Source organism: Juglans regia, chromosome 1, assembly GCF_001411555.2.
Source record: "Juglans regia cultivar Chandler chromosome 1, Walnut 2.0, whole genome shotgun sequence".
NCBI lineage: Eukaryota > Viridiplantae > Streptophyta > Magnoliopsida > Fagales > Juglandaceae > Juglans > Juglans regia.
The window spans coordinates 33,784,020-33,807,117 of NC_049901.1; the positions used below are offsets into that span (position 1 = coordinate 33,784,020).

The 23,098-nt window shown below is 34.2% G+C and overlaps 2 protein-coding genes and 1 long non-coding RNA gene across 3 annotated transcripts; all 3 read left to right on the forward strand.

Annotated features, from left to right (window-relative positions):
* Positions 1–10,631: 10,631 nt before the first annotated feature.
* On the forward strand, positions 10,632–12,020 carry LOC109002827. The gene is made up of 3 exons (XM_035694639.1): positions 10,632–10,868; positions 11,111–11,232; positions 11,593–12,020. The coding sequence occupies exons 1-3, from the start codon at positions 10,745–10,747 to the stop codon at positions 11,911–11,913; spliced, it is 567 nt and encodes a 188-aa protein (XP_035550532.1). The 5' UTR covers positions 10,632–10,744; the 3' UTR covers positions 11,914–12,020.
* Positions 12,021–14,542: 2,522 nt separating this feature from the next.
* LOC118344185 lies at positions 14,543–15,991 on the forward strand. Its single transcript, XR_004797955.1, has 5 exons — positions 14,543–14,677; positions 14,774–14,866; positions 14,947–15,018; positions 15,098–15,337; positions 15,720–15,991. It is a non-coding gene; the product is annotated as an uncharacterized LOC118344185 (long non-coding RNA).
* A 3,846-nt stretch (positions 15,992–19,837) lies between these two features.
* LOC109002826 lies at positions 19,838–21,595 on the forward strand. Its single transcript, XM_018980734.2, has 3 exons — positions 19,838–20,143; positions 20,389–20,510; positions 21,069–21,595. The coding sequence occupies exons 1-3, from the start codon at positions 20,020–20,022 to the stop codon at positions 21,387–21,389; spliced, it is 567 nt and encodes a 188-aa protein (XP_018836279.1). The 5' UTR covers positions 19,838–20,019; the 3' UTR covers positions 21,390–21,595.
* The last annotated feature ends 1,503 nt before the right edge of the window (positions 21,596–23,098 follow it).

Genomic DNA, 23,098 nt, shown 5'->3' on the forward strand with positions numbered 1-23,098 from the left:
TATTATTTCAATATTGTTCACACGACGACCCCTGTATGGGGAACTTATCTCATCCATTTTTTTTTTTATATCATCAATATTGTTGTACTTATTTAACCTAATGTTGCTTCTTGTTTGCTCATATTTATGATGTGTAAAATTAACATACCTACATGAATACCCATAAAAAATTACTCCAATCAGTCTTTTCTTATAGTTGAATTATGATGTGGTTCACATAATTGGATGAATGCCAGCTGCTGGCTGGAATTTTGGGACTGAGGTCTTCCCTGTTTTGCTACGTTTTCCTGGAGGATCAGATGATATCAAGTCCTACAATTTTGTTACTATTTTGGTTGAGTTTAGGTTTCTGCTGAACGGGTCTAATTTGCTCCTCTTTGTAATTAATGTAGAAACAAAACAGAAAGAGATATTAAATCAAATTTTATGGACCTGAAAAATGAAATCAGCGATACGACAAGTGAATCTAGCCAGCCAAGCAATTTTTCTTATGTGAGAGCTCTAGAGTGCTTTCTTGCCTACCCCTTCGTGAGTGTTGCAGGCACTCGACGGAGTTCTGGCTCCCTTTAATTTCTTATCCTTCCCCTCATTTTCTCTATTAATATGATGATGATTGTGCATGCTTTTGCATATACATGCATAAATATATTTGTATTTATGACTTTATGTATACATGCATGTATAAGATGTATGTTGATGTATCGGAGGAAATCAAGCCACTCAGTGGTGGCTTGCCTCTAGTGGTTCGGACCAATTTCATCTACTTGCTAGCGTACTGTTGTCTCTTATTTTTTGGGAGATTTGGCTCGCAAGGAATAAAGCCAAATTTGATAACATTCTCACTAACTCTATACCATCATTGATCGTTAGTAGGCTTAGAAATCTCAAAATCCTTCTTGAGCCTTTTTTCTTTTGCTCAACTTAAATGCTTCCGCCCTTCAGTCTCTTCACATTTCTTGGATCATCATTCGGGGCTAAGGGGCCAACTTTGTTGAAGTAGTTCTTCCCTCCTTTTGGCACCCTCAAATTTAATATTGATGGGGCTTCCAAAGGTAGCCCAAGTTCTTCTGGCTGTGCTTTTCTTGTTTTTTGGGTTTTGGTACTATACTTTTGTAGAATTATCAGCATTTTGAAATTTGTCTTACTATGCGCTATCAATTAAGTGTTTCTAGCTCACTATTGAATCAAATTCTCTTCTTGCGGTAAACTTGTTTAATATTGATTCCCAACTCCCTTGGCAATATTTTGATATTTGAGATGATATTTTACAATTCATCACTTTCCTTTTGAAAAATTATACTCATCATCTCCACACACCACACACCATATTTATTTTTATTTATTTTTATTTTTTCTCTTACCAAATATGTGGTGTTTGGATGATAAGTAGTAGGGCTGTGCAAAATTTTGAAATTTCCGACTCCACTTGACATCCGCTCCGATTTTGACTCCGTCAGAGTCGGAGTAGTCGGAAAACGGAGTCGGAGTGTGGAGTGGCTCCGAATAGGTAGTCGGAGTCGGAATTGGAGCTCCTTGTAGCTCTGACTTCGTTTTTTTTCTTTTTTTAAATCTAGTTGTAAAACGACGTCATTTTACATTTGGATTTTTTTATCAAACGACGCCGTTCCACTTAAAGTGGAGCGGCGTCGATTCATCATACGGAGGGTCCAAAACGTAGGACCCCCCTTCTCTTCCGTTCTCCCTTCTTCCTCCTTTCTCAAGTCTCACGTCTAGCGGGCTGAACCAGTGAACCTCTATCTCGCCACCTCGTTCCCTCTCTGTTGCCGCCGTGAGTCTTTGCTCCTCTGTTGTGCGCGACTTCAATCCAAGCTTCAGTTTACGGTGAGAACCCGATTCTGAGCCCTAAAATTAAATTGCTTGATTTGATTTTATGTCTTCCGTTACTCATACTCTCATAGCATGCAAGTCTGGGTATTTTGCTGTGATTAAAATGAATTTATTTTGTAAATTTGTAATAAGGAAATGTGTTTGATAAAATGTGTAATATAATTGTAAGTTGTGTTGTATGCATGCAATGTATTTATTAAAATGTGTAAGAGATGTTTCTATTGTTATATATCAAGAACAACTGAAAGTATCATATTGTTATATATTGTTATATATATCATATGATAAAATGTGAAAGTAGGTTGAATAACTACCATTAAGTTGTTGATCTGCTCTGCACAATAACTACCATTAGAAGAGGCTTTCCTAAGATATATGCCATACCTCAGCCCAAGATGGCTCCAATTCGGTTGCACCTGCAAGATAAATTTTTTAAATAATCATGATAACTGCATACTAAAGTCGTAGAAAAGAAAAACAAAAATTTTGACTTATAAGGAAAACACAATTCGGTTTTAAGATTGCATAAGAAAAAAAAAATTGCTGTCATTCATAATCGAGCTATCATGCATTATGAATAATAAAAAATTTGACTTGTTCTCACGAGTGGCTGCCTTCAAACTGTTCCAAGAGTCTCCGATTTCAAGCAAAATATGAGCTTTTTGTTCGTGTAAAAACTGCAAGTTCAGGCATCAAAGTAAGAGCAGCCTCCCATTTTCTCAGTGCTTCCCGGTATTTCCCATCCTCCAAGAAAAAAAGAAAAACTGCTAATTGGGGCTTTTTTTTCCTTTAATTAGCTAATTGGGTATGTCTACCATGCATGCATCTCTTTAATCCAGATCATTGAAATCATGAGGTCATGCTGACTATATATATATATATATTGTCTTTCAAGAAATGCCAAACTTTTTCGTATAGCATTAATTAATATATATGGCACTTTGCAAATTTATTTTTTAAGATTAACGATCGCAGAAAGCGATGTTGTAAACACACCCTGAGTGTATAGTAGATGTTGTTTGCATGATACCTCGTTAAGCTATGCATTCCAATGCTCTTTCTCCATGCCAGCTCGATTAGATAGAACATCATCTTCCTGGTTGGTAGGCCCGGTGATCCAAATTAAGGCTATGATAAAATATCATCTTCCTCATTAAATTAGTAATGTTTTGGAACACTTTATGATACAACAATACATGGTCTATATCTTTGCGTTGATTTAAATTTTTAATATAGCCTAGTTTATTTTTAAACTAATTTTTTGCTTCTAATTTATTTTTTTAGCTTCATTGATTGTGATATGAATCATAGACGTAGTGGAGATGATCATCCACAAGGGGATGTGGCGGATACCAATGCTACATCTCCCACACCGGTGGATACTTCCACCCCTAGAGCCACATCTAGGGCATCTACATTTTGTGCGAGTAGTCGACTCCCACTCTCAGTAAATATAGAGGATGAAGATATGTTCAATGAAGAGGAGGAGATGCTCATTGAGCAAGATCAACCACCACGGCCTTCTAAAAAGAGATCGTGGACATGAGAGCATTTCATCAAAATTTTTGGTGATATTGTAGACCCGGTAGCAAAATGTCATTACTGTGGGCAACTTTGTGAATGTCATTCAAATAAGCAAGGCACTAGTGTGTTAATGACACATCTAAATGGTTGCCAAAGATATATGATAGAGAAGGGATTGGCGGCCATTGATCAGACCTACCTCAATTACCAAACTTTTACAGCCACTGATGGTACACAGACTAAGAAATTGATCATCCCTTAATACAGTGAGAAGATGTTGAGGGACATGCTTGCAGAGATGATAATTACTAATGAGATACCCTTTACCACAGTCGAGAAAAGAGGCTTTCAAAAGTTTATAAACTTTGTTGAGCCACGATTTCTCATTCCATCACGGTATACGGTGATGCGAGATTGTATGAAGAGGCATGCGAAAGACAAGGCGGACATGAGGAAAATGTTTATTACCAATGGCCAGAGATTGTCGTTCGCTACTGACACATGGACATCCATACAGAACGTCTGCTACATGTGTATCACAGCACACTACATTGATAGTGAGTGGATTTTGCATAAAAAAATTATTGGTTTTAAAGATATTGTGGATCATAAAAGTGCATCCATTGGGGCGAAGATGAATGATTGTTTAAAGGACTAGAGAATTCGAAAAGTGCTATATATTATAGTTGACAATGCCAGTGCCAATAAAATAGCAATTGATTGGTTTAAGTAGAACACGATGGTGAGAGATGATGTCATTCGGGCCCATGAGTTTATTCACGTTCGATGTTGTGCTCATATCATCAACTTCATAGTTGTTGATGGGTTAAAAGAGGTTGATGATTCCATTACCTAAGTCCGCAACATTGTACGATATGTGAGGGGTTCCCCTTAAAGGCTTGCCAAGTTTAAGGCAATAGCAGAATATCTTAATATTGAATGCTCTAGTATGTTGTGCTTGGACGTTTCGACTCGATGGAACTTTACATTCATGATGTTGGATGTGGTACAGAAGTACCAAAAAGCATTTGAGCAGATGGAGGTCGAGGATGGGAGCCTGAGATATGCTTTGTTGGAGCTAGCAGGATAGGGGCTCGGTGCGTCGGACGCACATGATTGGACCAGTATGAGCTACTTTGTTGAACTTTTAAGAATTTTTTATGACATAACCATGCGGCTACTGGATCCAAATATACGACTGCGAACTCATTTTTCAGTGAGCTCTCGGAGCTTCACTTCCACTTGGAAAATAGTTGTATTGATTCTGGTAGATTTTTATCTGCTATGACTACGAGGATGAAGAGCAAATATGATAAAGATTGGGAGAATATTGAGAAGATAAATAGATTGCTATTTGTGGCTGTGATCCTTGACCCCCAATATAAGTTGGCCGTTCTAGAATTTTGGGTAAATTCCGTCCTCGGGGCAGTGAAGGCTACAAAGTTTATTAGAGTGCTAAAAACTGATATTGATGACCTATATAATCACTACAACAATAGTTGTCAGCCTTCACCCGCAACTGGTAAGCTCCTCACATTCGAGGCCGACGGAGTCGACAGCTTCCTGAGGTGATACTGACCCATCTGTAGGGGTTAAAGGCTATTGTATTATCCAGTAGTATCATCAACTCATGTCAACAAGGAATATTATGCATTGTACATCTGAGGTTGAACGATATTTTATAGAAGTTGTCGGGGCACCTAATGATGTATTTCAGTTATTAACTTGGTGGAAAGTTAATTCCACAAAGTATCCAGTCATTTCCCGTGTAGCCTGAGATGTGCTAGTCATTCCTGTCACTACGATTGCCTCAGAGTTGGCATTTAGTACTGAAGGTCGCGTGTTGGATGCTTATCGGAGTTCATTGTCACCGTTAACCGTGGAGGCCCTCGTTTGCACACAGAATTAGATAAGTGAAACTTTCATTAGACTAGATATTGTTGGCGTTGATGTCGAGAGCTATAAGCTTGAATCGGGTAAGTTTATATGATTTTAAATGATTATTTAATTATTTTTAATGTTTCTAACTTCTACTTTTTATGATTTTATAAATCTAATTGTGAACCCTAACATAATTGCCGATGACTGATAGTTTGAAAAGGACGCCCCTTGAGAGTTGGGATGGAGTTGATAGAACCTCATTTCTTGGGAAGAATGAAATTCTACTTTTACCATTTTCAATTTTTTTTATCAATTTTTTTTTCATTTATTGATTGCAACTTTCTATCTTCATTTCAAACACGATCACAGATCAATGGACCATTGAAATTTGAGTGACATGAGCATTTAATATTTATGTCAATGTTGTTATTACGTTATAAATGAGACTGTTATAACTTATGGCTACATCATACATGTTATTTAGTTTTTAAATTATTGTATTTAAGCTTTTTTTTCTTTTCAGTATTTTTTTTTTCTTTACAGATTTGGACTTGGCTTTGGTGATCATATTTAATAATTTATGTAGTTATATTAAGTCGTAGTTACAAGTTTGGACTTGGGCTTTGATGATCATATTAGTCTTAATGGATCAAATTTATTTTTGTATATAATTTATTTAATAAAAGAAATTAACCACATTATTTATTTAAATACTACTATTATTATTTATTTTTTTAGTCCAATAGACGGTCGGAGCTCTGACCTCCAATCGGAGTCCGAATCGGAGCAAAAAATGAGCTCCGACTCCGACTGTCGGAGTCGGAGCTCGAAAAGGGCTACTCCGACTCCGTCGGTTTGGAGCTCAATCCTATATCAATTAAATGTTTCTAGCTCACTATTGAATCAAATTCTCCTCTTGTGGTAAATTTGTTTAATATTGATTCCCAACTCCCTTGGCAATATTTTGATATTTGAGATGATATTTTACAATTCATCATTTTCCTTTTGAAAAATTCTACTCATCATCTCCATACACTACACATCATACTTATTTTTATTTTTTTATATTTTTTTCTCTTACTAAATATGTGGTGTTTGGATGATGAGTAGAAGAATTCAATTAGTTTAAGAAGAATAAAAAAAAAAAGTATGATGTGTGGTGCATGTAGATGATGAGTGGCAAAGGTCGAAAGGTTTTTCCAAACACAGCTAAGAGGGTCAAAGAGGGCAGAAATTGCCAAGGAGGAGCCGCATAGGCAGAGAAGGCATTGGACTAGAGGGGAATGGAGGGACGAGACAATTTTATTTTTAATTTTGATGGAAAAAAAGAAAACGAAAACTTATAAAGAACATAAGAGATGATATATGATTATTTGTTATCTTATTTTATGAAAACCTTTTTTTTTTTTAAATTATCAATATATGGTCGGGTGGGTGAGTGACTTATGGATAACGAAACTATCTCTCCCAATATATACTTTTAAGATTGAGAGGTTGATCTTAAAGTCTAGCCCACAATCGTGTAGACTTCTTGTATGTCTTTCGGATAGTTTCTATACTAATGTTAACCGTTAACCCAAGCAAATATGAGAAGGTTGCCTCTTCTACGGTGAAGTTTACACATCATTAGAATTTCTTAGCAGGTGGTTAACTAGTTTTGAAATGCTCAAGACACTAGAGAAAAAAGTGTTCAAGTCTAATACATTCATAACTAGCCACTAAAGAAAATAGAGCAGCAACCATTAATTGAAACTATATAGAGAAGAAATGCTCACTTGTAAACGTCTTAAGAAACCACAACTATAGAAAAAAAAGGGCAAATATAGAGTACAGAGAGGAAAGCTTTTGCAATTACAATAGCAGGCTCAGGATCAAAATCTTGTTTCTTAGAATTTTTTGAAACAAGTACATGAATAGGAGGAGTATCGCTTGCTAAACTAATTCGTGGCATACATATGGATATGGAAGTGAGAAAGTACAAGAAAGTAGAAGAAAAGCAAGCTTGTCAAGAAGAGGAAGTGGGAAAGTACAAGAAAATATAATTTTCCATCATTCCAAAGTCATCATTCTTCCTTAGAATACATGTCTATTTAGCTTGTCAAGAAGAAGAAGTGAGAAAGTACAAGAAAAGATAATTTTCCATCATTCCAAAGTTATCATTCTTCTTTAGAATACATGTCTATTTAATATGAAAATAATAGACTTAAATTTAAATAACTACGAAAATATAAAACAAAATTAATTTTAAAAATATTATCATATTGTAAAAAAATAATTAAATTTTTGTTTAAAATATTCACTAAAGTAATAGTTCAAAATATAAGAAAAAATATTGAGTAGTTAAGTTTGTAAATGAAAATGAGAGAAAAAAGTAATAAAAAAAGAATAGAGAAATATTATTTTAATATAATAGAGAAATTATAGAGAATGAGATGTATGAGATTTTTTAAATATGAGTAAAATTTATGAAAAATTTTTAGGGAATGTTGATTTTAGTTAAATTATAGGGAATTTTGTAGGGAATGGGATGTGAATTCTCTTATTTATTTTTATTTTTTTAATTTATTTTTACTTAATGATTGAAGAAGTGACTATTAATGAAACTGTATATTTTTTTAAATTTTTTTCTTAATGATTAAGGATGTTAAAAAAATACTTAAAAAATTAAAAAAAAAATTAAATATACTATAGAGTAATAAAAGAGTAGCAAAAAGGGACTAAGCTTATCATTATCCCTATTTAATTTGAAATAGAGCTAGAATCCCAAGAAACAAGTGACTGATCTGAAAATATTTGGTATTGACGAAGTTATGAAATTGGTATTAAGCAGGCCTGGCTTTAGATGGGAAATCTATACACAGATTGGAAGTCATGGGATGGGCTAAGGTCAAGACTCAAAATTCACCAAGAATTTTCAAAAAGGCCCTCGCAACCATCAATTTTAGCCATTTTGCCCTTATTCAAATCATGACTCACGAGGGCTCTTAAGCACTCTTATTGAATTAGTTAAAATTAAATACATTTTTATAAATATAAGATGAATTTAATTTTTAACTATTTTATTCACATAAGTCTCCATATTAGAATAACTATTTTTTCATTATATGATAATAAAATAATATAAGATGAATTTGATTTTAACTATTCACATCAAATCTTTACATTGAATTATCCATTTATTCATTATATAGTAATGAGTAATTAATAATTTCAAAAATATTTTAATTTTTTTAATTATGAATTTATTTTATTTTATCATTTTTTACTATTCATAATATTATATATTAATTAGTAATCATATTCTAATTAAATTATGGGTTAAAAAAATTATATTTTTTCAATTGTCATTTAATGCTATTACCACAAACGTCTAATTAAACTTATGTAAAATTCTATATAAATGTCTTAATTTACAAACCAATCCAATAATTCCCATCCAACTATATATTTTTTTTTACCAAATTTTCTTCTACCATATAGTTTTTTTTGCCAAACTTTCTTCTATCTAATAATCATATCTACTAAATTTTTCATCCAACCATCTTCTTTTACCAAACTTTCTTCTATCAAACAACCATATCTACTCTATTTTCATTCAACAATAGTATCTTGGTCAACAAATTATGTGTAAATTATGTGTAATCCTCACGGAAACAGAGTATGAGAAATATACACAAATAGATTTGTATAAACTCTTGCTTTGTCTTTTGCTTACATGCAACCCCTCAATCATAAACAGAGACAAAAAATAGATCCACAAACAACTAAATCCATCAACAATCAAAGATTAGGGTTTGGAGAAGAGGAATGCGAGGGACGGCGATGTGCGGAATAAAGTTTGGGATCATCAAGGGAATCGAATCTTATACGAAGAAATAGATTACCTGAGCTTCGGAGAAGCAGAACAGCGAGAGAAATAGGGATTTTGGTTGTTTCCAACGAGAGTAGGAGTGCAGTGGTGCGGTGTCGTTGTTGCTGACGAGACGTGGAGTGGTGGTGCAGTGGTGATGCGGCAGTGGGTCTCTCTGGTCGAAGATGAAATATTTGGGTTTTGGTGGGAAGGGCGTCTAGTTTTTAATAGGGAAAGGAGAAAACCGTGGGAAGGGGAAGGGAGAAAGATGTTGATGGAGACTTCGAGAGAGAGAAATAAATGATATAAAATGTATTTGATGAATAAACAATACCTTTCAAATTTGAAAATTACTTTAGAATTGACTGTAACTAAATTTCAATTATTTGAAATTTAGCTATTCCAATATGATCACATTTTATGATTTAATAGCTCAATCTTCATTGGATTTAGCTTTTAGCTAATCCAATGAGAGTGCTCTCAGGGTTTGCATTATTGTGATAAATGTAAAAGAAGAACGGTGCTACTCTACTGTCTGGAGGTGACCATTCATTGTGTCGTCTAGTGTAAACTGTATTTTTTTTTTCTTTGCTTTTTATTTCAAACATTTTTAAACATGTTTAAATATTTTTAAAAAATACAAATACTATAATAGTCACTTCCTTAATTATTAAAAAAAATTAAAAATAAGATTAAATGCATGAGCCATCAAAATGAATGGGTAAATTGAAGAGGCATAATAGTATTATTGTTTGAAAGAATAGTTATCTTAGATGAAAATGGTAAAAAAAAAAAAAACATAACCAGAATGATACTATTTAGGTTGTGTTTGGATGTTGAAGTGAGTTGAGTTGAGTTGAGTTGAGTTGAGATGATAAAATATTGTTAGAATATTATTTTTTAATATTATTATTATTTTAGGATTTGAAAAAATTGAATTGTTTATTATATTTTATGTTGGAATTTGAAAAAGTTGTAATGATGAGTTGAGAGGATTTTTGAAACCAAACGAAGCCTTAATGTAAAACAAAACAGTACAAGTGACCAATTAGATGTTTGAAAATTGCTTGTAAAACAAACTATTGCCCATTAAATAAAATAAACCATTCCTATTAAATACACACCCATCCAAGTGAAGAAGAACAAAAGTAAAAATATGAGCATCAAACAAGACGGCCACTATCATGAAAAACACGCAAAAACCCAACTAAAAAAGGTACAATTCAAGTTGAAGAAGGACAAAAGTGTAAATATGAACATCCAACAATAACACTATCAATGAGCTTTATCCACTTATTATAGTTCTTGATAAATATAATTCTAGATAGAACATGGTAAGATACTAAAATTATTATTTTATTTTTATTTCATTACATATTTATTATTATTAAATAATTATTTATTAAATAATTTTTTAACATTTCAACTACGACAGATGGTACAATATCTTATATAATAAAATAAATATAAAAATAAAACAAGAATACAGTGTATAAGATTTCTCGATAAGGGCAGTGTTAGGTAGCTGTTGGAATTTGACTTTGGGCGACATTTTGGTAGCTGATGGATGGCATAGGGCATGTTCAGACCTTTTTATGCATAACATGATAGAGATCGCATAATGCCCCACAATCAACCAAAATGAATTCCGCTTCAGAGATTGTGGCGAAGTTGAATCTCAAACCCAACCCAGAAGGTGGTTTCTACGCCGAAACTTTCAGGGACGACACCATCGTTCTCACCGAGTCTCAGCTCCCCCAAGAATGTATGTTCTTTTCATTGCATATTCTCTTCATTTTTTTTTCTAGATCTAATGCAATAAAATGTCTCAGGATCTATATAAAAAATCTAGAGCATTTGATTGGAAGTGACAATCGTTGAATAATCGACTCCTCTGGAAAATATAGAGAACCTAATAAAGATTTGTAAATCCCCTTTCGTTTTGCAAAAAAGGAAAAAATAAAATAAAATTGTGGAATTATTCGTTTTGCCTATGTTTGTTGTCAGATAAGGTGGACAGAGGCGTGAGTTCATGCATATATTTCTTGTTATCGTCTGGGAGCGTATCGCAGCTCCACCGTATACCGTGTGCAGAAACCTGGCATTTTTATTGGGGTGAACCTCTTACGGTACGCTCTGACACCTTTTCTTAACACTGTTTTTACAATATCAAGCATTACGTCAAGAGTTCGAGTAAAGGGATTTGCCATGTTTGCTCTGTTAAGTAAGTAATTTAACAAGTAATTTAAGCCTCGTTTAGAGAGTGAGATAAGTTGAGATGAGGTGTAAATAGTAGTGAAATAATTTGTAAATAATAATTGAATGATTTGAACCACGAGAGGAAAAGACTATTTTGCTTCTGTGCATATTATAAGTTGGCTTACTAAAAGTATTTGGATCTTAAGAAGAAAACAGGGAAATCTATACAACTTCCATTATTTTCTAAAGTTGCCTTTATTTTGTTTTAACATCACTAAGGTTTCTGTTAGGTATTGGAACTGAATGACAAAGATGGAAGTGTCAAACTAACCTGTCTTGGACCCAATCTGATGGACAAGGAGCAACCACAGTACACAGTGCCTCCAAATGTTTGGTTTGGTGCTTATCCAACGAAGGACATCAGCATTTCCCCAGATGGGTTGGTGCACGTAGCCCCTCCAAGGAATGCTGAGAATCATTTCTCCCTTGTGGGATGCACTTGTGCTCCTGCCTTTCAGTTTCAGGACTTTGAGTTGGGAAAACGATCCGAGCTTGTCTCACGCTTTCCCAGCAGTCAGCCTCTAATCACTCTCCTCACACTGCCAGGCTGAACAGAAGCCTGTTTTATTTCGCTATAATCATGGAAACTTTGTGCTCCCAGTGTTGGTTTTCCCGAGATGATATTTGATAGTGCAAACATCATTTTTCTCTTAAAAAATTTTACTCATATTTCTACAAATCATATTTACTTTTATTTTTTATATTTTTTTTCTCTTATCAAATATTTGGTGCATGAATAATAAGTAAAAGAATTCAATTAATTTAAGAATAATAAAACAAAAATAAAAATAAAAATAAGTATAATATGTGGTGCGTATAGATAATGACTTGTAAAAATTGAAAATTTTTTCCAAACATAGCTAAGAGAGCAAGAAATAGCCACGGAGGAACCGCATAGGCAAAGAAGGCATAGGACTATAGGGGAATGGAGGGACGGCGCAATTTATTTTTAATTTTGATGGGAAAAAAAAGTAATTTATAAAGAATATAAGAGATGATATATGATTATTTGTTATCTTATTTTATGAAAACTATTTTTTTAAAAATTATTAATATATGATTAGGTAAGTGAGTGACTCATGGATAACGAAACTCTCTCTCCCAATGTATACTTTTAAGATTGAGAGGTTGAACTTAAATTCTAGCCCACAATCATGTGGACTTATTGTATGTCTTCCGGATAGTTTCTATACTAATGTTAACCCAAACCGATACAAGAAGGTTGTCTCTTCTAGGGTGAAATTTACACATCATTAGAATTTCTTAGTAGGTAGTATTTCTTTTCCTTGTACACGTCTTTAGAAACCACGACTACAGAAAAAAAAGGCAAATATAGAGTACAGAGAGGAAAGCTTTTGCAATTACAATAGCAAGCTCTGGATCAAAATCTTGTTTCTTAGACAATTTTGAAACAAGTACATGGATATGAGGAGTATCACTCGCTAAACTAATTCAAGGCATACATATGGATATGGAATAATGGAAGCGAGAAAGTACCAGAAAAGCAAGCTTGTCAAGAAGTGGAAGTGAGAAAGTACAAGAAAATATATTTTTCCATCATTTCAAAGTCATCATTCTTCCTCAAAATACATGTCTATGTGGTATGAAATAGAGCTAGAATCCCAAGAAACAAGTGATTGATTTGAAAATACTATACAATCTCTTCGTTTTGTCTATATCGCACGAATTTCTAGCAGCTTTTTTTTATTTTTTATTTTAAATATCTCTTTGTCCTATTCGAACTCTCCATTTTTCACCACATTCATTTTCTCTCTCCCCCCTTCCCTCTCCTGTCATTTCCCTCCCAGCCCCCAACGTCGCACCTTGGCATTTTCTCCATGGGGTTTGCTATGCATCTGCCTACACCCGGCACACACTTCACATATTTTTTTTTTTTACTCAATGCATTGAGTGTGTGCCGGTGTAGGCAGATGCAAAAATTTTTCCTTTCCCCATCCCTTGCATCGTACAGAAGCCCCCCTCCCATGCGTCAGACGGAAGCCCCCTACATTCTCCCTCTCATTTTCCCCCTCCCCTGCATTCGGTCGGAAGCCCCCTGCTTACACCAGTCAGTGCGAGCTCCTCCCCCACCGGTAAGTTTGATGTGTTGTGCTTCATTTAAAAACACATTTTCTGTGCATGTCTGAATTTATGGCTCAACAAGTTATTGCCTTTTCAATTATTAGCTTCTAAGCTTCTCCTTTTTTTTTTCTTTAATTTATTTCATATCTTCTAAAGGAAAAGCGAAAGAAGATTTTTTAAAAGAAAAAAAAAAACAAAGTAGAAGAAGCTTAAGTGGCTTTGCAATCAGGGTGAGTTTGGATTCCAAACTCATCTCAATTCATCATTATAATTTTTTTAAATTTTAATATAAAATATAATAAATAATTTAATTTTTTTAATTTTAAAATAATAATAATATTAAAAAATAATATTCTAACAATATTTTATCATCTCAACTCAACTCACTTTAATATCCAAACACACCAAAATAGTAATTTTTAACAACTTTTTGTTCAGTTTTAATTAGAAAGTAGTATTTTTTTTACTGCCCACATTTGTCAAAAAAATCCTAATAGAAACCTTTTAGGGTGAGTTTGGATTCCAAACTCATCTCAACTCATCATTACACTTTTTTCAAATTCTAACACAAAATATAATAAACAATTCAACTTTTTCAAATTTTAAAATAATAATAATATTAAAAAATAATATTCTAACAATATTTTATCATTTCAACTCACTTTAACATCCAAACATACCCTTAAACTTGAAAATGTGGTGTTGTGTATACAAGACATCAACCACAGGAAACAAGAGTTTTTGAGTACTAATATGTCTGGTGACTGCAATCTTCTATATAGAAAGCGTCCTCATCCCTATCAAATTCATTATGGTTGAATCACATGTTTGAAGCTTTGCTATATAGCTAGAAGGCAATAACAACACTAAACAATTCACTAGCCCATAATTTGATGATGTAAAATCTACCTTTTAGGTAGAAATGACTTGTGTAGAGAGATAAAGATAAAGGGCCAACGTCCTGTACATTTATGCTCTTGATGATGGCAAATATGATAAGCCACTTGATAGTTGTTCATTGTCTTGGGCTTTTCTCTTTCTTAAATGTTTGGCCATGCTATTATGATATTAAATTTTCTCTATGTGGATGTCATGGATTCATTTCTGAGCAATGGCGCTATGGCGTTGGTTAGTTGTAAATATTGTAAGGTTAGAGAAGAATATTACAAGATTGAAGGCACAGAGGAAGATAGAATTTTGCCCACACCATCTACAGTGATTTCACCCATCCAAGTATGATAAACGTTCGTCATTTGGATATTTTGTTGTGTCTGTCGTTGTGTTCAATATTTCCAAGTACTTAATATATTGTTTATTTGTTTATGACAGGGATATGTTGGTCCCGAAAATCCATACCACTCGGTATATATGATGCCTCCAAATACGTATCCAAATCTATATTTGTATAATTGGGATAGCCAGGTAGATGCGTTTTATTTTTGTAAAAATCTTTCCCGTACGTGCAAATTTTTTTTTTTTCCTAACGTCGTGCCTTATTACAGCATCCGCCAACTATTTCCTATCCTCCATTGAGTAATCCGGAAGAGTTTAGATGATTTCAAGAGACTACCCAGGTACATGCATTTTAGATTCATTCAAAAAGTCTTTCTCGTACGTGAAATTCATTTTTTCTAATGTTGTGCTTAATTGCAGCATCCTCCAACTATGTCCTACCCTCCGTCGAGTAATCCGGAGTGATTCCAAGAGACCCCCCAACTGTGCCTAATGAAAGTGAAAAGAATGTTCCAAGCATATCACACATGAATGCTTTGGAGGTGGAGGGGAGTAATGAAGTATCGAATGCGGATGAGACTAATGAAGAATTAGAGGCTGAGGAGACTAATGAAGTATCGCATGATGATGATGATGAATGAGTTGAAGAGTCGAAATCTGGTATGGAGTTTGCCACTAAGAATTTGTACAATTATGGAGCATATACATATGATTCACAAAGTAAGAAGTATAATTACTTAATTTGGACTTGATTAAATTGGAATTCTAGTCATCTTTAAAAAAAAATCTAAAATAAAAGAACATGTTTAAATATCCTTAAAAATTAGAATAACAGGACAAATTGAAATATTAGATAAATCTAACAATCTGGTTATAATATGAATCCCCTTGGATTTCTTCTCTGACTATTTAACATGAATCATAACAAAAGTAAACTATTTGTTCTTTATTTAAATCTAAAGATCTGGTAATAATATTAACCCCCTTGGGGTGCTATTATATTGTGTTATTAATTGATGATTATATTGTGTTGTTTACATAGATGTGTTGGTACTGATCATGTATAACTGAAGAAGACATGAATGCAAGTTTGATGTGTCATTACATGGAGGATGTACTGGTTTTGGAGCATTTTTTTTGTTGGAAAGTTTGTACCAATGTTTTGGTTGTGCAGTTCTGGGGGAGTTGGTACCATTGTGTAGATGATTGTTTGGTTGTGAATATTTGGAGTGTTGTAGGAAAAAAAAAAGTCTCAAACTCCATATTGTGTAGATGATTGTTTGTTGTGAATGGAAGGGAATGAACTTTGTATAATTTGTTAGTGCATAGTTTATGTCCTCCTTTTTCAGATTTGATGGCTTTCAAATTATGCTTATCTATTGTGGGCGTTGAAATTAGGCATGATTGAATGTCACTAGTTTTAAAGTTCTATCACTTGTTTGTGATATTTTGATATTCTCTTATCTCTCTTTCAAAAGATACTTAAATTAAATTCATCTATGTAGAATAAACTTGTCTGAAAGGTGTGCATCTCTGACTTCAAAATTTCGTGTCCATTTGATTGTCAAGAAGACAGACAAAAAATAGATAATCTGAAATCTGAAGAAATGGATTGGATGTCGTATGACTTCAAAGCTATCATTCTTCTAACATAATATCAACCAAAACTTGGAAGAGATTTTCTACTGATTACAACATATTGCTGGGGTAACTTTTGTACATTAATTTGGCATAAATGGGAGACCATTTTCATGGATTGGCACTATATGAAATCCTAAAACCTACCAGGAAAAAAAAATTTGGAAAAAAAGGAGGGGAAATGAAAGGTAGCATGGTCCCAAAGAATAGTCTGATCCCATAGAAAAAGCTGATTTTAAAATTTCAAAATTCATTACTTCGCTTGATCCCAGTCTTCTATGTTCATAGCATGGTGATGTTTACGAAGCCCCTTTTTTCATACAATGCATGCTATTCCAAGACTTCAGCTAGCCAAAGTTGCTTCCATGTGGAAATCTCATTCTCATTCTTAAGCTTTATGATTCCTCCATAAAACCCTTCTACCTCATTCCCCCTCTTCCCTGTGGTCTTTCATGTTGATAATTGTAGGTCTCCACCGCGAACTAGGGGTGTAATGGTTAAATTCCAGCACTACAATATATGTGGCAAATATTGAAGGTTGTGATTAGCATTGCAAACTGATTTGGCCTTGTTACATGTCAAAAGATCACAGCAAACTGAGGCAACTTAGGTAAAAGAGATAAGGACCTATGTAACTCCCCTAGCTTTTTCTGAAATTTGCAGAGAATTTTAATGGCCATTTGAACACAGTAGGGAAATCAAAATTTCGTATTCCATTGCCATGCCCTTTCAAAACACCCTAATAGCCTAATGAATCACAGGTGCAAAAGCATGGACCCAAATAATCCTTAGGCATAAGTTGATAAGGTTAAAACAACTTAAACTGGGACCAACTATAAAAATAAGTTTTTTATATCAGAAGTCGAATGGTTACAAAATGGGTTCACTTGCTCACTTGCCCAAAAAATATTTTGCCTGCTTAAAGTGAACTCATTTGTTTTAACATGCAAAATTACAGCACTTCGTCAGATGGCAAGTAACAAGCACAAATTATAGCACTTTGTTAGACATGTTATGACATTTTTGTGTTAAAATGCAGACCAATTCATCCATCATCCAAGATTACTTGAAGAGTCTTTTCAAAAGAAACTAGTCGAATGGTTTTCTGTTTGGTTCCCTAAACTCAATAAAAAATTATTTTCAAGAAAAAATCCTAGTTGTTTATTTGTCCAAACACTTAACTCCAATAAATCACAAACCACATAAATTTTACTTATCATAATATTAAAAAAATCTAAAAAATAATGTGCTGCCGGATACTAATTTCCATATCAAATCAGAAAAATCAATGTTCAAATAACATACAAAAATTAGGAATGACCCCAGACAAATCGTGCTACCACTGCCTAAAAAAATAGTAAAATAAATATGAGAGTAAAAATAAGATACCGAATGAAAGCATGCTTACCGGCTTTGAAAGAAGAATCATGGGTAGGGAGAGGGCCAGATTCGCACAAGTTTGCCATGTTGTGGGGACATATTCACACGATGGGGGAGTGGCGCATAGAGGAGGAGATTCTCACAGAGGAGCGGCCCACAAGGGACAGGTGATACAAAAGTTCTATGGGTGTACAAAAAATGGGATGGGTGAGTGAGAGAAAATAGGAGATGGGAAACAGTAGATTGAAAGGGGGGGGGGAGGGGAGAGAGAGAGAGTAGATCGAAAGAGAGATTGGGGAGGGGAGAGAGAGAGAGAAGATAGAAAGGAATAAAACTATTTTGTCTCTTTATTTTCACCACTCTATTTGACCGCTTGTCAAATTTTTTTTTTAATTTAATGATTAAGAAAATGATTTTAAATATATTAATATATATTTTTTATTTTTTAAAAATATTAAAATATATTAAAATTATTATAAAAAAATTATTGAACAGTACATCTAACAATAAGAGTAGACAGCAAAATAACCCCACTCAATCGAAAGAGTGGGTGGGTGGGAAAAGAAAATTGAAAGAGAGATAGGGGATCGCACGGAAGTCTAAAAAATAGAAAAAAAAAATAAGACACGTGTATTCGTGCGGTATTGAAGAGATAAAAGGAGGTTGAGTAAATTTTATCGAAAATATTTGGCATTGAAGAATTTATGAAATTGGTTTTAAGCAGGCCTGGCTGTAGATGGGGGAAATCTATACACAGATTGGAAGTCATGGGATGGGCGAAGGTCAAGACTCAAAGTTCACCATGAATTTTCAAAAAAGCCCTCACAACCATCAATTTATTTGGAAATCAAATTAAATTTAATTCATTTCAACTTATCATTAAAAATTTTTTAAATTTTAATACAAAATATAATAAATAATTTAACTTTTTAAATTTTAAAATAATAATAATATTAAAAAATAATATTATAATAATATTTTATCATCTCAACTTAACTCAACTCAACTCAACTCAACTCAGTTTAACATTCAAACTCATCCTAACCTTTTTGCCCTTATTCAAATAATGACTCATGAGGGCTTTGAGGGTCTGCATTATTGTAATAAATTCAAAAGAATAGCTATCTTAATTCGAGTTTTATGAAAATCAAAAAAAAAAAAACCAGAATAATATTATTTAACTGTAAAACAAAACGGTACAAGTGAGTGACCAATTAGATGTTTGAAAATTGCTTGTAAAACAAACTGTTGCCCATTAAATAAAATAAACCATTCCTATTAAAAATACACACCCATCCAAGTGAAGAAGAACACAAGTAAAAATATGAGCATAGACGGCCACTATCATGAAAAAGACACAAAAACCCAACTAAAAAGGTACAATTCAAGTTTAAGAAGGACAAAAGTGTAAATATGAACATCAAACATTAACACTATCAATGAGCTTTATCCACTTATTATAGTTCTGGATAAATATAATTCTAGATAGCACATGGAAAGATAGTAAAATTATATATATTACACTATCATCTTATTTTTATTTTTTTATGTAAGATATGTCATATTTATTAATATTAAATAATTTTTTATTAGATAATTTTTTATTATTTAATAATGATAGATGTACTACATCTTATATAATAAAATAAAAATAAGATAAGAATATGGCGTATAATATTTTTCAGTAAGGGTAATGCTAGACTGTCGTCCAGTAGTGACCGCTGGGCGTACTGTCTAGACAAAACCCATCATTTTTATTTTTTTCATTTTTTCTTTTCATATTTTTTTAACATCTTTAAACACTTAAAACAAAATTATCAATACACTAATAGTCATTTATATAATCAGTAAGTAAAAAAAATTAAATACATGAATGATCAAAATGAAGAGATAAATTGAATGAATAAAATAGCATTAGTCTTTTCGATAAAGAGTCGGGTTATTCTGCCGTCTAAAATAACATGTTCTATTTGACTGCTAATTATTTTTACAACTCTTTTTTTTTAATATATTTAAATATTTTAAAAAATATATATATCAATACATTTAAAATTATTTCCTTAATTATTAAATAAAAAAATAAAAAAAATAATTTTTTCTTCCAAACGATTAAATAGAGCGATAACAATTGGCGGTGAAAATACTTTTTTCCTTCGGTAAAATAAGGGCAGTGTTAGGTAGCTGTTGGAATTTGACTTTGGGCCACTTTTCGGTAGCTGATGGATGGCATAGCCGCATAGGCATTTTCAGATCTTTTTATGCATAGCATGGTAGAGCTTTTATTTGATCTGTATCGATCGCATACTGCCCCATAATCAACCAAGATGAATTCCGCTTCAGAGATTGTCGCGAAGTTGAATCTCAAGCCCCACCCCGAAGGTGGTTTCTACGCCGAAACTTTCAGGGACACCTCCATTGTTCTCACCGAGTCTCAGCTCCCCCCAGAATGTATGTTCTTTTCATTGCATATTCTCTTCATTTTCTATTTTCTAGATCTTTTGCAATAAAAGGTCTCAGGATCTATATTAAAAAATCTAGAGCATTTGATTGGAAGTGACAATCGTTGAATAATCGACTTCTCTGGAAAATATAGAGAACCTAATAAAGATTTGTAAATTCCCTTTAGTTTTGCAAAAAAGGAAAAAATAAAATAAAATTGTGGAATTATTCGTTTTGCCTATGTTTGTTGTCAGATAAGGTGGACAGAGGCGTGAGTTCATGCATATATTTCTTGTTACCGTCTGGGAGCGTATCGCACCTCCACCGTATACCGTGTGCAGAAACCTGGCATTTTTATTGGGGTGAACCTCTTACGGTACGCTCTGACACCTTTTCTTAACACTGTTATTACAATATCAAGCATTATGTCAAGAGTTCGAGTAAAGGGATTTGCTATGTTTGCTTTGTTAAACTGTCTTTGGTACAATTTAGAGCTGGAATCAACAAAGTTATATTTTGGCCAAAATTTAACTAGATTGCATACAAATTCACTGCAGTGGACTCAACAAAGTTATAGTATTTTTAATTTTGATCATTTTTACTTATCAAATCTGTTGGGTCTAAGTTGCTGGCCAAATATTATTTTAATATAAAAAATTCTCTCTCTCTCGTGCTATTCATTTCGCGCGAGCTCACAACTTCAAAAATAAGATGAGATGAAATGAAATTATGTATAAATAGTAGTAAAATGATTTGTGAATAATAGTTGAATGATTTGAGCCACGGGAGGAAAAGACTATTTTGCTTCAGTGCCTATTCAGTTGGCTTACTAAAGGTATTTGGATCTTAGGAAGAAAACAGGGAAATCTATACAACTTCCACTTTTTCTAAACTTACCTTTATTTTGTTTTAACATCACTAAGGTTTCTGTTAGGTATTGGAACTGAATGACAAAGATGGGAGTGTCAAACTAACCTGTCTTGGACCCAATCTGATGGACAAGGAGCAACCACAGTACACAGTGCCTCCAAATGTTTGGTTTGGTGCTTATCCAACGAAGGACATCAGCATTTCCCCAGATGGGTTGGTGCACGTAGCCCCTCCAAGGAATGCTGAGAATCATTTCTCCCTTGTGGGATGCACTTGTGCTCCTGCCTTTCAGTTTCAGGACTTTGAGTTGGGAAAACGATCCGAGCTTGTCTCACGCTTTCCCAGCAGTCAGCCTCTAATCACTCTCCTCACATTGCCAGACTGAACAGAAGCCTGTTTTATTTCGCTATAATCATGGAAACTTGTGCTCCCAGTGTTGGTTTTCCCGATATTTGTTCATCTCTCCTGGATTTTGAGTGCTTAAGCATTTACACAATAGAATGCAAACTTTGGACCTCTGGTTTTCTTTTCTTTTTTTTTTCTTTTTTTTTGTTCTCTTTAAAATAAGTATGATCCGATCTCTTTTGGGAAGCTTTGCGTTATATTAAATCGTGCCAAGTTAATTATAATGAGTTTACAGGCTTTCTCTCTGGTGGCATATAAAACCCCATGCGATAAAACTGTAAAACCTGATCTCAAACAATGCTCTTTTCTATCAAGAAAAAGGAAGTTAGTCAAACCCAGTAGAAACCTGGTAATCAATATTAATTCCATCTCTAACAAACTAATAGCCTCCTGGGGCAACAAGCTCCCAAAGGAGCACCGGCAGACCATTCCCACATTTCAATTTGACTAAGATCCATAAGCATCATGCTTAAACGTCAGTCCAATGATAGGTCCCAACACAGAGGATAAATTAAATATGCTAGGATAGTTGTTCTCTTCGGGTGAGAAGGTACCATAATTTGACTCAACAATGATTGATGCTTCATTAATAATTCTCTTCTGCTTAAATAGCAGAATTACACCGAAATAAAAGGAAACAAATAAGCAAACTTGCGGACTGACTTGCGGAACAATAATGGAAAATGCGGGCTGACTTGCGGACTAAGAACCGAAACTGCAGCTCACGAAACAGAGCCTAAAATAGAATAAAAACAGAGCTTAAAAATAGAAAGCTTAAAAATAGACTGACACTAACGGAAATCATCCGCTTCGTGCGCTCGTGCGGACGCCATGCGCGCTTCATGCGTATAAGCTCACTGACCAGTTATGCATGCTACGCTCGTGCGCACTTCATGCGCGCCTCATGCGTATATGCTCACGGACCCAGTCATGCTCACTGACCCAGTCACGCTGCATGCCTTCTTCACGTATCAGATCATCTCAAGTATTTGGGATTTGGTTTACGGAGTCTTGTGGAGCGACGTGGCCTATCATTACTTCCCCCAACAAGCGGATCCTTGTCCTCAAGGTCCAAACGCGGAAACATTTCCTTCAGCTTGGCTGTTGATTCCCACGTTGCCTCTTCGGGTGGAAGGTGTTTCCATTGCACCAAGCCTTCTTCAACCAGCTGAGTCCCTTGCTTGAGCCATCGGTAATCTAAAATAGTTTGAGGTTCTAAGATGACTACCCCATCGTCGGAGAAAGGTGGTAGCTCAACTCGTTTAGTTTCAGCCCGCTCCCCGTTGAGGTCCTCATTAAGCTAGTAGCTTTTAAGTAGCGATACATGAAACACCGGGTGAATGCGTGCTTCCTTCGGCAGTTTTAATTTATATGCAACTGGCCCAATTTTCTCGAGAATCTGATAGGGTCCGAAAAAACGGCTAGCAAGGTTTTGGTGGACCCGTTTAAAGACCGTTTGCTGGCGATATGGATGTAGCTTCAAAAGCACCCAGTCACCGATATTGAACGTAATGTCCCTCCTTTTTTGATCTGCCAACTGCTTCATTCGATTCTGCGATCTCTCTAAATTAACCTTCAATTGCCGTAGCAGTTCATCTCGGCGCATGAGTTGTTGGTCAACTTCGTGTACTGGAGAGAGACCATCTTTGTACGTCGGAATAGAGGGTGGTAACCGCCCATACAGCGCCT

Bases quoted from the DNA above. Each gene is read 5' to 3' on its own strand.
- LOC109002827 (XM_035694639.1), top strand. From the start codon at position 10,745: ATGAATTCCGCTTCAGAGATTGTGGCGAAGTTGAATCTCAAACCCAAC. The intron at 10,869-11,110 runs GTATGTTCTTTT...GTTTGTTGTCAG, and splicing joins GTCTCAGCTCCCCCAAGAAT to ATAAGGTGGACAGAGGCGTG. The intron at 11,233-11,592 runs GTACGCTCTGAC...GGTTTCTGTTAG, and splicing joins ATTGGGGTGAACCTCTTACG to GTATTGGAACTGAATGACAA.
- LOC109002826 (XM_018980734.2), top strand. From the start codon at position 20,020: ATGAATTCCGCTTCAGAGATTGTCGCGAAGTTGAATCTCAAGCCCCAC. The intron at 20,144-20,388 runs GTATGTTCTTTT...GTTTGTTGTCAG, and splicing joins GTCTCAGCTCCCCCCAGAAT to ATAAGGTGGACAGAGGCGTG. The intron at 20,511-21,068 runs GTACGCTCTGAC...GGTTTCTGTTAG, and splicing joins ATTGGGGTGAACCTCTTACG to GTATTGGAACTGAATGACAA.